Here is a 13,871-nt window from a genome sequence, read left to right as displayed (position 1 = left end):
CACTGATGAATTCTATTGGTCTTCCTGTATCAGAAATTACTAGTTAAAGGTTTTTATTTGTTGCAGCAAATAAATATATATGAAATATTTATAGTTGACAAGTAGATTGAAAATACATTGTGGGGAAATGCTCACATTATTTTTCTTCATCATCTCTCATCACACTAATTAACATAAATATTAGTTATTTCCCCCTAAACTTTGGCAAGAAAGGATTCTGAAAACCTTTTATTTTCCTTTGAGATGCTCTCATTGCCAGTAGTGGCCAGCTGTGGTAAAACAGTCCTGTTGCTTTAGATAATTAAAGTTTGGTAGATTAAATTGTAAAAAGCCCAGTGAAGCATACATTTGAGATTTAGAATTGTTTTTTCTTTTCAGTAATTATTTTGCTGTAGATACTGCATCAGCCATAGCCATTGCTCTGATGACATTTGGCACTATGTATCCCATGAGTGTGTACAGTGGGAAAGTATTACTCCAGGTAAGGCTCTTCTTTCAATATGCATGCTTAAAATTAGCTATGTTCTTTTACCAGATTATAAAACAATATGGGTTCTTCTACCAGATGATGAAATTTTTAGCTACTGGAGGGCACTGTTGGAAATGAAGCCAAACAATAATCTCTGAAATTTGAATAGTAAGAACCAGATGGTACTTCCCTGGTGGCGCAGTGGTTAAGAATCCGCCTGCCAATGCAGGGGACATGGGTTTGAGCCCTGGTCTGGGAAGATCGCACGTGCCACGGAGCAGCTAAGCCTGTGCGCCACAACTATCGAGCCTGCACTCTAGAGCCTGTGCTCTGCAACAAGGAAAGCCACCGCAGTGAGAAGCCCTTGCACCAAAATGAAGAGTATCTCCCGCTCACTGCAACTAGAGAAAGCCCACATGCAGCAACAAAGACCCAGCTCAGCCAAAAATAAATAAATAAATAAATGTATTTTTTAAAAAAAGAACCAGATGAAGTTCTATTGATGCACAAAATAGGCACAGATCTTCATGTAGTTGTAAGGCAAAAGCATAAATGAAAATATTTTGCCTCTAATAATGTTTCAAGTGAAAACAATATTACTTAAAATCTTTTTTAGATATTCATTTTCCCCTAATAAATGTGCTTTGGCTATTGTATAATCTGGTTATGATTGTTTTCTTATTTTCTATTCTTGAATTAGTGAGACTTTTAAATTTAAAATGCGAAATCACTACTTATTGAAACAATAGGAACACCTGTAGACAAGCACCTGAATAGAAAGGTAGTTTCCCAGGACTAGATGAATGTGTAAGCACTGCTTTTCCTTCTGTCTTTCCCTCATGCCTTTTCTAAAACTTATGGGTTGTATCTCCCGCTCCAGAAGCAGTAATAACAATTAGATTAGTTTTTTAGTGTTATGCCTTATACAAAATTTTACTTTCTTAAAGTTTTTTTATTGATTATTTGGTTCTAGAGATAGCAGCATTTTTGCAATATGAGAAATAAGCATGGGCTGATTTCTGATGCTGCTTTATTAGTGGGTCAGTTAAAGCCTTTCTTCCCTAAATCATGATAGGGCACATGTGAAACAAAGCAAAGGCTGGTGTAAAACCCAATTTTTTTAGTGTCAGGACTACTGTTGGAAAAGGTTTTTCTCTCTCTAGATTCATATTTTATTTTATTTTTTTCCCCAGACAACACCACCCCATGTTATTGGTCAGTTGGACAAACTCATCAGAGAGGTAAGATGGAATAATAAGTAAAATCATTTTAATTTATAATTAGAGAATGCAAAGAGTGGGTACAAATAATTTCAACTCTTTCTAGAATTTTATTTTAGGGAAGTTTTTGTTCTTTACAATGATATAGTAGGAGACATGACATAGTGACAAAAATAGAACAATTTGACGAATTGCGCAGTCTGGAAGCCAGATTCACTTGAAATATTGGGTTGGCCAGAAAGTTCATTTGAATTTTTCCATAAGATGTTATGAAAAACCGGAACGACCTTTTTGGCCAACCCAATAAGTGTAGACGGTAATGGTCTAAAGGCCACACTATTTGTTATATAAATGCTGTGATTTTTATGATTTTGTATTCAAACCTAGGATTTTGATTACGTCAGAGGCCACCTTTACATGGTGATTGCTTCAGCACCTAATATCTTGATCTGTAGGTTTAGATTTTGTATTGTTATAAAATTCCAACTGTTAACTAATGAAGGAATAAGATAATCAAATTATTTGAATGTTGAGAGTGTTTTAAACTATTGGTTGTCAGTATCACAGAGGCCACTTTGATCAATATAGCTGGCCACTTGCTTCAGCTAGTGGGGTCTGTGCCACTGTATCAATGGGCCACACACTGTATATCTGGCCTTGGAATTTCCTTTTGGCCCATATCCAAATAACATCCTGTATTGTACAGAAATTTGTTAAAAGGGGATCCGGAGAAAGGAATGATTGAGAAGACAAAAACATTCTGATACCACAAGTGCTGAATATAAATATATACTATACTAATAAGATGAAAAGAACTACACACTGTTGAACAAGGTGTGAATGAGGGAAGTAAAGACCTGATTCTTGAGGGATTGGTGCAGAGAATAAACTGGAAAAGAAGGCCCTGGCTTAGTATTGAACAAGCAGAAATGGTATCTGGAGTGAATGGTCTGGGACTTCTCTTGGCTAGTAAGTGTCTTCAGGCAGGGTTTGGCCATGTCATTTCTAGGCTTACAGCAAATCCATAATGTGACTGAATTGTGTTGGATATGTCAAATACAAAAGCCCTATTTCTGTGTTTTTGATTAGGTATCTACGTTGGATGGAGTTTTGGAAGTCCGAAATGAGCATTTTTGGACCCTAGGTTTTGGCTCATTGGTATGCTTTCTATATATTACTTTAGTTTAAACATAGTTTAAAACATAGTTATAAAACAAAGTTTATAAACTGAGTTTATACTTTTTAAAACTGAAAAAAGTATTTCTTTAAAATTTTTGTAGATCCTTTGATTCCCATTTCTGTTCAATAAAGTAAAAAATGTAGATGGATTTAGTAACCTAATTGAGAATTGTTTTTCTTCTTTCATTTTTTTCCTTTCAAACTAAATGATCTCAATACTGGGCTGTCCAAAAAAGAAAAATCCATAGTCATACATTCCTAAATACAAAAATGTTGCAGAAGTAAAATGTGCAATTATTTTCTTTTTTATTACCATTCTTATTTTGGATATTTTTGCTGAATTTGTTAAAGAGTTATAATAACAGCTGCTTCAGCATAAAATTCCGTGTTTTCTAGTCCAATTTAGACCTCATTACCAAAGAGATTTTGTTATGGCATGATTTTATTCCTGTGTCAGGAATGATAAGGAAAATACAGGAAAGTACCCAGAAAAAACAAATTTAAACAACCATAATCCTATTGATGTTTTGGTATTAATACTTGTATACTTACTCTCTTTAGAAAATGAGGTCATGCTGTTTTATAATCTGCTCTTTTCACTTAATATATAATGAACAGTTTTCCATGTTATTAAATACTACTCTTCTATAATATCATTTTTAAAAAGAAAATAGGATTTGACTTTTGTAGCATAACACAGATTTCAGAGGTAGGCAGATTAGGGTTGGTCCAACAGCTCAATGATATCACTACTTTGCAGTCTTTAGTTTCAGGCTTATACTCTTTTAGCAAAAAATGGCTGCTTCATCTCTTCCTTTTCCTTCTCTTCCCCTCTCTAGTCTTTTGGATATCTAAAACTCATTGTCTAGTAAATTCTTCAGGAAAGGCCCTTGGGAACAATATTCCCTAAATTTTTGAATGTTGAAAACAGTTGTGAACATTATACTTGAAAATCATTTAGCCGGATATAAAATCCTGAGCACATATTTTATTTCCTTGAGTTTCTTAAATATATTACTCCATTTTCCTCTGGCATAAAGCATTATGGTGATAAAGCCTGATGATACATAGTCTGATTTTTTTTTCACCTTTATATGTGACTTGATCTTTTTGCTTCTATACCTAAAAGATTTTTAAAAATTAATTAATTTATTTTTTGGCGGCATTGGGTCTTCGTTGCTGCGTGCAGGCTTTCTCTAGTTGCGGCAAGTGGGGGCTTTTCTTGTTGCAGAGCATGGGCTCTAGGTGTGGGGGCTTTAGTAGTTGCAGCACATGGACTCAGTAGTTGCAGCTCGAGGGCCCTAGAGCACGTGGGCTTCAGTAGTTGCAGAACGTGGGCTCAGTAGTTGCAGGTAGCGAGCTCTAGAGTGCAGGCTCAGTAGTTGTGGCACATGGGCTTAGTAGCTCTGCGGCATGTGGGATCTTCCCAGACCAAGGATCGAACCTGTGTCCCCTGCATTGGCAGGTGGATTCTTAACCACTGCGCCACCAGGGAAGTCCCTTGCAGTTCACTTTTTTTTTTAATATTTTTTAATTTATTTTATTTATTTGGTTGTGCCAGGTCTTAGTTGAGGCAAGCAAGCTCCTTAGTTTGGCTCGTGGGCTCCTTAGTTGCAGCACGCAGTTCAATCCCCTGACCAGGGATTGAACCCAGGCCCTCCCTGCATTGGGAGTGTGGAATCCTATCCACTGTGCCACCAGGGAAAGCCCCCTTACAGTTCACTTTTAATCATTCTTTTAATTGTATTGATAGTAACAAACTAGTAGACAAGTGTTTATTTAGCTGGGTGGCTTATAAACACAATCATCTCTGCTGTTCAGAACTTGGCCATCCAACAGCTACACCAATGTGATGCCTAATTAAGACCAAGGAAATTAATAAAACAAGCTTTTGGGCTGCCAGGAATAATTGTCACAAAAGCCATAGATTAATGCAAACACCATTATCATAGGACCCTGTTCAAGCTCATACTTGGAAATTGGTTTTCACTTATTTTAATTGCTTTGACTTCCATATCAGACTGAAAGAGGAGATACAGTATCTTTTATAATTTTGTATAGTGAAAACTGAGATTACCATCTCACAGTGGCAAAGGAAAGGGAGAAATCAAAGATGACTCGATTTGTAGACATGGCTTTTCTTACTTAAAAGTAATAAAAATGGAAGTCAAATTCAAGCAGTAAGATATTTTCTTTATCTCATGATTGGCAATAACTCTTTTATTAGTGCTCAAGCCATAGATTTAGACCCATTGTAACTAAGCCAACTATTTTGCTAATTTAGGTGCTGTTATAGTTTTTTCTTTTTTTGAAATCTGAGTTTATCTAAAAATCAACAATGTCTGCTGTATATTTTATTTACTATATATTTTTGTTCTGTCTGTTGCTTGTTTTTTTAGTACGTATTTTTATTTAAGTTTTTATTATACAAATATACCCCATTGTTAGAAAAATTAGAACTTAAGTCAAAAAGAACAAAAATCCTTAATAATTCTACCATCTAGAGATAAGTGCTGTCATTCTTTTTTCCCCCCAACATAGTGATTTGATATTTTTATAGATTATATACCATACTAAATTATAAAATATTGACTGTATTCCCTGTGTTGTATATTACATCCCTGTGACTTACACTTATTTTATAACTGTTCGTTTGAATCTCTTAATAACCCTTCACCTATTTTGCCCCTTCCCTCACCCCTCTTTCCTCTGGTAACCATTAGTTCTCTGTATCTGTGAGTCTATTTTTGTTTTATTCTGTTTGTTCATTTGTTTTGTTTTTTAGATTCCACATATAAGTGGAAACATACAGTATTTGTCTTTCTCCATCTGACTTATTTCACTAAGCATAATACCCTTCAGGTCCATCCAAGTTGTTGTAAATGGCGAGATTTCATTCTTTTTTATGGCTGTGTAATATTCCACTCTACATGTATACCATGTCTGTATCCATTTATCTGTCAGTGGGCACTTCGGTTGCTTCTATATCTTGGCTATTGTAAATAATGCCACTATGAACATTGGGGTGCATTTATCTTTTTGAATTAGTGTTTTCATTTTCTTCAGATAAATACCCAGGAGTGGAATTGTTGGATTGTATGGTACTTTCGTTTTTAATTTTTGAGGAACCTCTGTACAGTTTTCCCTAGTGACTGTAACACTTTACATTCTCACCAGTGATGTACTGTGGTTCCCTTTTCTCCATATCTTTGCCAACACTTGTTATTTTTTATCTTTTTGACAGTAGCCATTTTGATAAGTATGAGGTGAAATCTCATTGTGATTTTGATTTGCATTTCCCTGATGATGAGTGATGTTGAGCGTCCTTTCATGTTCCTGTTGGCCTTTTGTACGTCTTCTTTGGAAAAATGCCTGTTCAGGTCCTCTGCCTGCACCCCCACTTTTTTTTTTAATTGGAGTGTAGTTCATTTACAATGTTGTGTTAGTTTCAGGTGTACAGCAAATTGATTTAGTTATACATAAACATACGTTCATTCTTTTTCAGATTCTTTACCCATATAGGTTATTACAGAATATTGAGCAGAGTTCCCTGGGCTATACAGTAGGTGCTTGTTGGTTATCTGTTTTATATATAGTAGTGTGTTTTTGTTAATCCCAAGCCCCTTTTTTTTTTTTCCTGGCCACACCACGTGGCATGTGGGATCTTAGTTCCCCGACCAGGGATCAAACCTGTGCCCCCTGCAGTAGAAGCACGGAGTCTTAACCATTGGACCACCAGGGAAGTCCCCCAAGGCCATTTTTTAATTGGGTTTTTTTATTTTTGATGTTGAATTGTATGAGTTCTTTATGTCCTTATCAGACATATCATTTGCACATGTCTTCTCCCACTCACTAGGTTGCCTTTTCATTTTATTGATGGTTTCCTTCACTGTGCAAAAGCTTTCTAGTTTGATTAGGTCCCGTTTGTTTATTTTTGCGTCTGTGGCCCTTGCCTGAGAAGGCAGATCAGAAAAATACTGAGAAGACTGATGTTAAAGACCTTACTGCCTGTGTTTTCTTCTAGGAGTTTTATGGTTTCAGGTGTTAAATTTAAGTCTTTGATCTGTTTTAAGTTTATTTGTGTATATGGTATGAGAAAATGTTCCAGTTTCATTCTTTTGTATGTAACTGTCCAGTTTTCCCAGCACCACTTATTGAAGGGACTGTCTTTTCCCCATTGTGTTTTCTACCTCCTTTGTTGTCGATTAATTGACCATATGTGTGTGGGTTTATTTCCAGGCTCTCTGTTCTGTTCCATTGATCTATGTGTCTGTTTTTGTGCCAGTACTATACTGTTTTGATTACTGTAACTTTTATAGTATAATTTGAAGTCAGAGAGCATAATACCTTTGTTCTTCCTTCTCAAGATTGCTTTGTCTATTTGGGGTCTTTTGTGGTTCCACATAAATTTTGGGATTACTTGTTCTAGTTCTGTGAAAAATGCCATGGGTATTTTGATAGGGTTGCATTGAATCTGTAGATTGCTTTGTGTAGTATGGACATTTTAACAATATTAATTCATCCAGTCCATGAACACAAACTATCTTTCCATTTATTGGTATCATCTTTAGTTTCTTTCATTGGTGCCTTATAGAGTATGGGTCTTTTACCTCCTTGGTTAAATTTTTTTTTCTTAATTAATTAACTTTATTTTATTTATTTTGGCTGCGTTGGGTCTTCGTTGCTGCACGCAGGCTTTCTCTAGTTGTGGCGAGTGGGGGCGGCTCTTCGTTGTGGTGCGCGGGCTTCTCATTGCAGTGACTCCTCTTGTTGTGGAGCATGGGCTCTAGGCCTGCAGGCTTCAGTAGTTGTGGCTCGCAGGGTCTAGAGCGCAGGCTCAGTAGTTGTGGCTCACAGACTTAGTTGCTCTGCAGCATGTGGAATCTTCCTGGACCAGGTCTAGAACCCGTGTCCCCTGCATTGGCAGGCGGGTTCTTAACCACTGCACTACCAGGGAAGCCTTCCTTGGTTAAATTTATTCCTAGATATTTTATCCTTTTTGATTCAGTTGTAAGTGGGATTTTCTTGATTTTCCTTTTTGATAGTTCATTATTAGTATATAGAAATGCAACAGATTTCTATATATTAGTTTTATATCCTGAAACTTTACTGAATTCATTTATTAGTTCTAATAGTTTTTTGGTGGAGTCTTTAGGGTTTTCTATATATAGTATCATGTCTTCTGCAAATAGTGATAATTTTACTTCTTCCCTTCCAATTTGGATGCATCTTATGTCTTATTCTCCTCTGATTGTTGTGGCTAGGACTTCTAATACTATATTAAATAGAAATGTCAAGAGTGGGCATCCTTGTCTTATTCCTGATCTTAGAGGAAAAACTTTCAGCTTTTCATCATTGAGTATGATGTTAGCTGTGTGTTTGTCATAAATGGCCTTTATCATTTTGATATATGTTTCCTATATACCAACTTTGTCGAGAGTTTTTATCATAAATGGTGTTGAATTTTGTCAAATGCTTTTTCTTCATCTATTGAGATGATCATGTGATATCATTCTTGGTATTTTTCTGTGTGTGTGTTTTAATCAAACTATGAACATTGTTGTACCTGTTATTTTACTATCTTTTAAAGACAAAATGTATGATGAACATCTTATCAAGTTAATAAGCATACTTATAACCATCATTGTAATGCCTGGTGCTCTGTATCCTAGTATCCTAGGCTAGAAACCTTGAGATCATCTTTGATGACTTCATCTCCCTCATTCATTATATCCAGTTGAGAATTAAGATCTCCCATGGAATATCATGAATCCATCTGTCCCTCTCTGGTCCCACTATATCTGTCCTATCTCAGCCTTCTTCATTTCTAACCTAGACTGTTGCAGTCATTTCCTAACTAATTAGCAATTATCCATAACTGTAATTTTCTGAACACTAATTATTTTACTTCTGTTTGATTGCTGCAACTAAAACTCCTTACTCATGGTTTTTAGAACCCCCTCCTAGCCTTTCTTTTTACCTTTATTACCTGACCTATCTTTCTTCTTTCTGTTCTTCCTTTCCTTATTTGTTTCCTCCTTTCCTCTTCCTTTTCTTCCTGTCTTTTCTCTCTTTCATTGTTTTTCTGCTCCCTGAAATATTGTACTTCTTTTTATATAATAATATTGCTTATTCTTGCCCAAACATGCCATGAGTTTTAATTGCTATTCCCTCAGCTTAGAATGCCTGTCTCCGCCTTTTGAAATTTCATTTGACCACCAACCCAGATCAAATGCCATCTTCTTTTGAAGTCTTCCTCAATTGAATTAATACCTGCATTTTCTGACCTTTCAGTGCATTTTCCATATACTTCATTTGTATTCTGCCTTGTGTTACAACATGTCTGCCTTCCTCCTACATGGATTTCTTTTTTTAATATTTTAAAAAGTCACATTTTATTTAGAGTCATAAATTATTTTATTAACTCTTTACATTGATAATTACTACTAAGTAGTCTTTAAGGAATATCAAGACATTAAGTTTTCTCTTGTTTTAAAGAAAATACCAAGTAATGTTACAACCAAATCATAAATAAAATGTTCATTTCTAATGGAATTTTCAGTAGTATAATTCTAAGCAGTCTCTTTCATATGATTTTGTCCCTTTTAGGCTGGATCTGTTCATGTGAGAATTCGACGAGATGCAAATGAACAAATGGTTCTTGCTCATGTGACCAACAGGCTGTACACACTAGTATCTACTCTGACTGTTCAGATTTTCAAGGATGATTGGATCAGGCCTGCCTTACTGTCTGGGCCTGTTGCAGCCAATGTCCTAAACTTTTCAGATCATCACATAATCCCAATGCCTCCTTTAAAGGGTACTGATGATTCCAACCCTGTTACATCAACTCCAGCTAAACCCAGTAGTCCACCTCCAGAATTTTCATTTAACACCCCTGGAAAAAACGTGAGCCCAGTTATTCTTCTTAATACTCAAACAAGACCTTATGGTTTGGGTCTTAATCATGGACACACACCTTATAGCAGCATGCTTAATCAAGGACTTGGAGTTCCAGGAATTGGAGCAACCCAAGGATTCAGGACTGGTTTTACAAATATACCAAGTAGATATGGAACTAACAATAGAATTGGACAACCAAGACCATGATGTACTGTAATTTAATTTATTTTTATGAGGAATATTGACTCCTTGGCTTTCAGTTTATTTAGTAATCCAACGTTGCATCGACTGTTAAATCATTTAATTAGAGAATAGTAGGTTTGTTCACATTTCATGAAACCAATGAAACTATATTTTTGTAAAATGTATTTGGGGCAGTGAGAACCTTCTAAATGTTATAGGCTTTAAATAGGCTTCCTTTAGAAAGCTGTTTCTCTAAATTTGAATTTTGCTATCTTTGGTTTCGTAGTTGACTGCAGTGTGATATAACATTACCTTTATAAGAGAGCCACTTGATGGAGTGGATTTGTCACATTATTAAAAATATAATACTTTCTTCAGTGAAATTTATAAACATGCTTCTTGAGTACACATTTTAGGAAAAGAAAAAATCCATTTTAAAAGTAAAAGTCTCTTTTATAGATTTTCCAAACATAATTGCTACATTTTCCTTTGAGGTCCTCCTGAATTATGTCTTGCAAAGTAGAAGCAAACATTTTTATCAGAAATTTTAAAACATATTTTACCATCTGGCACAATTTAAAATTTTTACTTATCAGTTTTTTAATAGTTTTTCTCATTAAAAAATTTCAGTACATTTGTAAGTGGCCCATCATTCTCAAAGTGTTTTATTTTGGTTAAATAATACCAAATCCTTAGGTGATATGCAGTGAAGGAATCCCAGTTTTCTGTCTTACATTTAACCAAATACTGACATAATGATAGATTTATCTTTTTTGTCACCTTTTCATTGGTTGACTTTAATTCCTCATTTTATTAACAAAATATATCACATATATTACCAGAATAGGTGGAATTCCATACGTAGTAATACGATTTAATCTTTTTTCAAAGTTGCATGAACAATTTGAGTTTACATTATATAATTTTACCAAAACATAGTGGACCCTAGGTTATAGAATACAGTATTGTTATATCTGCATTAGGCAGTTTCTAACTTACTTTGTTTTGCTTTATTGAAAAGTGAATCGAAGTGTGAGAATCATGTAAATTATTTTTAAATTATTTTCCAAATGCAAATGTTAAGGACTTTCTAACATGGCCAGCATTACTTATAAAAAGTATAACAAGCAGCCGCCACAGATTACCTATGAGATTTTTTTTCATTTTATCATGAGTTTTATAATTAGGTTTTAAAAACGGATTTTGAGAGTGGATTCGACTTTTCTAGAATCCAGTACTCCTGAAGATTTCTGACATTTCCAGCCATCAGCAGCTATCTAGAGAAGATTTTTTTTTTTTTAGATTTTGCAAGTTTCTTCAATAAACTCATCCTCTTTTAAATATGAGCAACACTCCCAAATCCTGTTTCTTTACAGTAGAATCATAAACATCTAAGAAGCCATCTCTGTCGAGCAGAATTGTAGTCATCCTGTGATAAGTGACAATGTCCCAAATAACTTTTGCTTGATGAGGAGTTGATCATTGTCTTTGACATCTGCAACCCTGTTCAGGCACTTGACCTGCTGAAGAAATAGAGCCCACGCTACCTTGACTGCCGGGGAAAGTGAAACTTTGTAAAATGTGATAAGGCAACCTGTTCCTTGACATTTGTCTTATGTTCTCCAACTATTACTATACCTATTATTGGTCTACTATTACAGGGTGATTTTTCCTCCATTGACCTCATCTAAACGTGAATTCGGGTCATGCATGAAATCTGAAGAACTGCCGTGTACTGAGTGATGATTAAGAGGTATGTGCTGCCATGCTATGCATGTCTTCTCCATCTCCAGGGGATTTTTAAAGTGCCCAGGTACTGAACACAGTTCTGTGAGATGTTAAATGCCTATTTCCTCAACACCCATGCAGAGGTAACACCTGTGCAATTCATTGTCCTTCCAAAGGTGCTTTGATACCCACCTACACTATTTGAGAAGTTGCATATGGGTTCTGAAAGAATTGGCTCTACTTGCTGAAATTCAGTATTGCCAACTGCTTCAGGTGGCATTGTTCCAGGCATTATTATATAAAGAAGTCTTATTTGCCAAGATCTGACCAGGTTCTGGATATGAAAATAAGAAGCTTGCCCAGCATAGGCCTAGATGTAGTAGCCTTACTAGTAAATCTTGCCACAGAGTTACTTGAAGCTAGACAAAGAAGCAAGTTTGAATTAAGTACTTGACCCATGGTTTGTGATTAAGAGCAAGCTTCATGGAATATGATTAATCCTGTTTGAGAAATTGCTATCATTTAACTTCTATGAGGTTTCTCATCTGTAAAGTTAGGGTGAGAGATGAAGTAGTTGATCTGGAAACTATCAGCTCTAAAATTGTATGACTAAATCTGCCGAATATATGCTCACTTGTGAAACGGAATATTGTACCTAGTATTTCTTTGCAGTGACTACCTCAGCATTCAGGCCAAGTGTTACCTATGCCAATACCCGAGCCATTAATTGGAGATGCCATGAGAGCAGAGGGTAAACTACAGGTTGACACCATTTTGGTTTTTGTTTATTTCAGACTTGCCTCGACTTAAATCTGTTTAGATTAAACAGATTTTTCTTAGACTTCTTTCTTTGTAGGGAAGGATTATTTTTGGAGGTGGTAGGGAAAAGATTAGGGCAGGGTACCCTTAGCTTCCATAGGGTACAAAATAATGGGTCCATTTTTTCTTTCTTCCTTAATCTCTGAAGTCACAGATGGAATTACATACACGTATCAGCAACTGGTTTAGCTACTCATTCAAGCCTCTGATTTAGCTACTCATAAACTGCCAATTTTTTGCTTAACTAAAGATTGCTGATCTTTTTGGGGAGTCTGATCTGCTTCTTATGTAAGAAAATACTTTTTAAATTCCAAATTGTTTGAATTAAACTGTTTGAATAAAGAACATACATGGAGTTTTCTCTCTGCTTTTAAATAATTTTGGCCTGTTCTTTATTGGTAACTTTATCCCATATTCAGCAAATGCTTGTTGAGAGTATAGTACATGCCAGGCCCTGTACTAAGTAAATGTGCATACAATATATAAATTTTGCTGATCTGCTATTCTTGAGACCAAAGGGAATACAAGGATAAACAGGAGTCCCCTTCAAGTAACTGATACTCCTAGTAGAAGTGATGGGACACCAGAACTATTTATAGATGTCAAGTTAAACTCCCTCCCATTTCCTCCTCTTCTTTGGGCTCATTTTCTTGGCATCCTCCTCTTTTCCTTCTCCTTTTTATTTGAATGATGAAACTAAGGAAGTAGATTTCCATGGAAGAGGCCAGCTAGGGAGGTGATGGTGCCACACATCATCCTGATATCAGTAAAAGAAGAAAAAGTTTAGAAGGGGTGAGTTAGGCAGACACTGAAGGATATTTTTTAGGTGTATAGTGGATTGCCATTTACTTTCAGACTGTTGGACTAGATGAGCAAAGGTTTTTAAATCACCAGGCTGAAAGTAATGGGGTCCCCAGAGCATTCATGGGCTTAGGGTACCCTTTATTTAAGCAGTTACTAGTTTAAAAGCACCTTTAATAACACTGACATCATAGTCATCAAATTGCCACCCAACAAGCCTAGCTTCTTGGAGAAAAGTTAATTTGGATAACACATGGCTAAGCTTTCTGACTAATGATGCATCAGGTAAAAGTCTTTCAGTACTGAAGTCAAAAAACACCAATTGCTTAAGATTCTCAAATACACTCATGAAGGCAAGCCATCCATCACTGCTCACACAATTTCCTGCCAAATCCAGCTGTTGGAAGTTTTTCAGAGGGTTCTTTTCAAAAAATGCACCTGAATAAAAAGATAGAAATAAGTATGTTAGCTGGAAGCAAAACAGCTTTTTTTTTTTTAAGAGACCATGTTTGGACTAGTGCTTTGCTTAAGAAAGAAATCAGAATTCTCTGTAGTTAGAGCAGTGATTG

The 13,871-nt window shown here is 35.6% G+C and overlaps 2 protein-coding genes across 10 annotated transcripts in view; one reads left to right on the top strand and one right to left on the bottom strand.

Annotated features, from left to right (window-relative positions):
* SLC30A6 (solute carrier family 30 member 6) overlaps nucleotides 1-13,871 on the top strand; it is a 47,477-nt gene that overhangs the window by 25,183 nt on the left and 8,423 nt on the right. For 5 of the 7 annotated variants that reach the window (XM_004327172.3, XM_019942973.3, XM_019942974.3 and 2 more), the window contains 4 exons: nucleotides 379-481; nucleotides 1,663-1,710; nucleotides 2,779-2,847; nucleotides 9,478-12,856. In XM_004327172.3, the coding sequence (XP_004327220.1) occupies nucleotides 379-481; nucleotides 1,663-1,710; nucleotides 2,779-2,847; nucleotides 9,478-9,978 (721 nt within the window). In that variant the 3' untranslated portion in view covers nucleotides 9,979-12,856. Of the gene's footprint in view, nucleotides 1-378; nucleotides 482-1,662; nucleotides 1,711-2,778; nucleotides 2,848-9,477; nucleotides 12,857-13,871 lie in introns of those variants that run through there. The other 2 variants (XR_012325756.1, XR_012325755.1) reach the window with 1 other exon arrangement.
* Nucleotides 10,387-13,871, bottom strand: part of NLRC4 (NLR family CARD domain containing 4) — a 47,143-nt gene continuing 43,658 nt past the window's right edge. For 2 of the 3 annotated variants that reach the window (XM_019942972.3, XM_019942971.3), the window contains one exon: nucleotides 10,387-13,740. In XM_019942972.3, coding sequence (XP_019798531.1) covers nucleotides 13,448-13,740 — 293 coding nt within the window. In that variant the 3' untranslated portion in view covers nucleotides 10,387-13,447. The remainder of the gene's footprint in view (nucleotides 13,741-13,871) is intronic. The other variant, XM_033838762.2, reaches the window with a different exon arrangement.

The sequence above is a fragment of the Tursiops truncatus genome, chromosome 14 (genome assembly GCF_011762595.2).
Source record: "Tursiops truncatus isolate mTurTru1 chromosome 14, mTurTru1.mat.Y, whole genome shotgun sequence".
Lineage (NCBI taxonomy): Eukaryota > Metazoa > Chordata > Mammalia > Artiodactyla > Delphinidae > Tursiops > Tursiops truncatus.
Note: the sequence above shows the minus strand (reverse complement) of the source record. Positions and strands in the feature narration are given on the sequence as shown.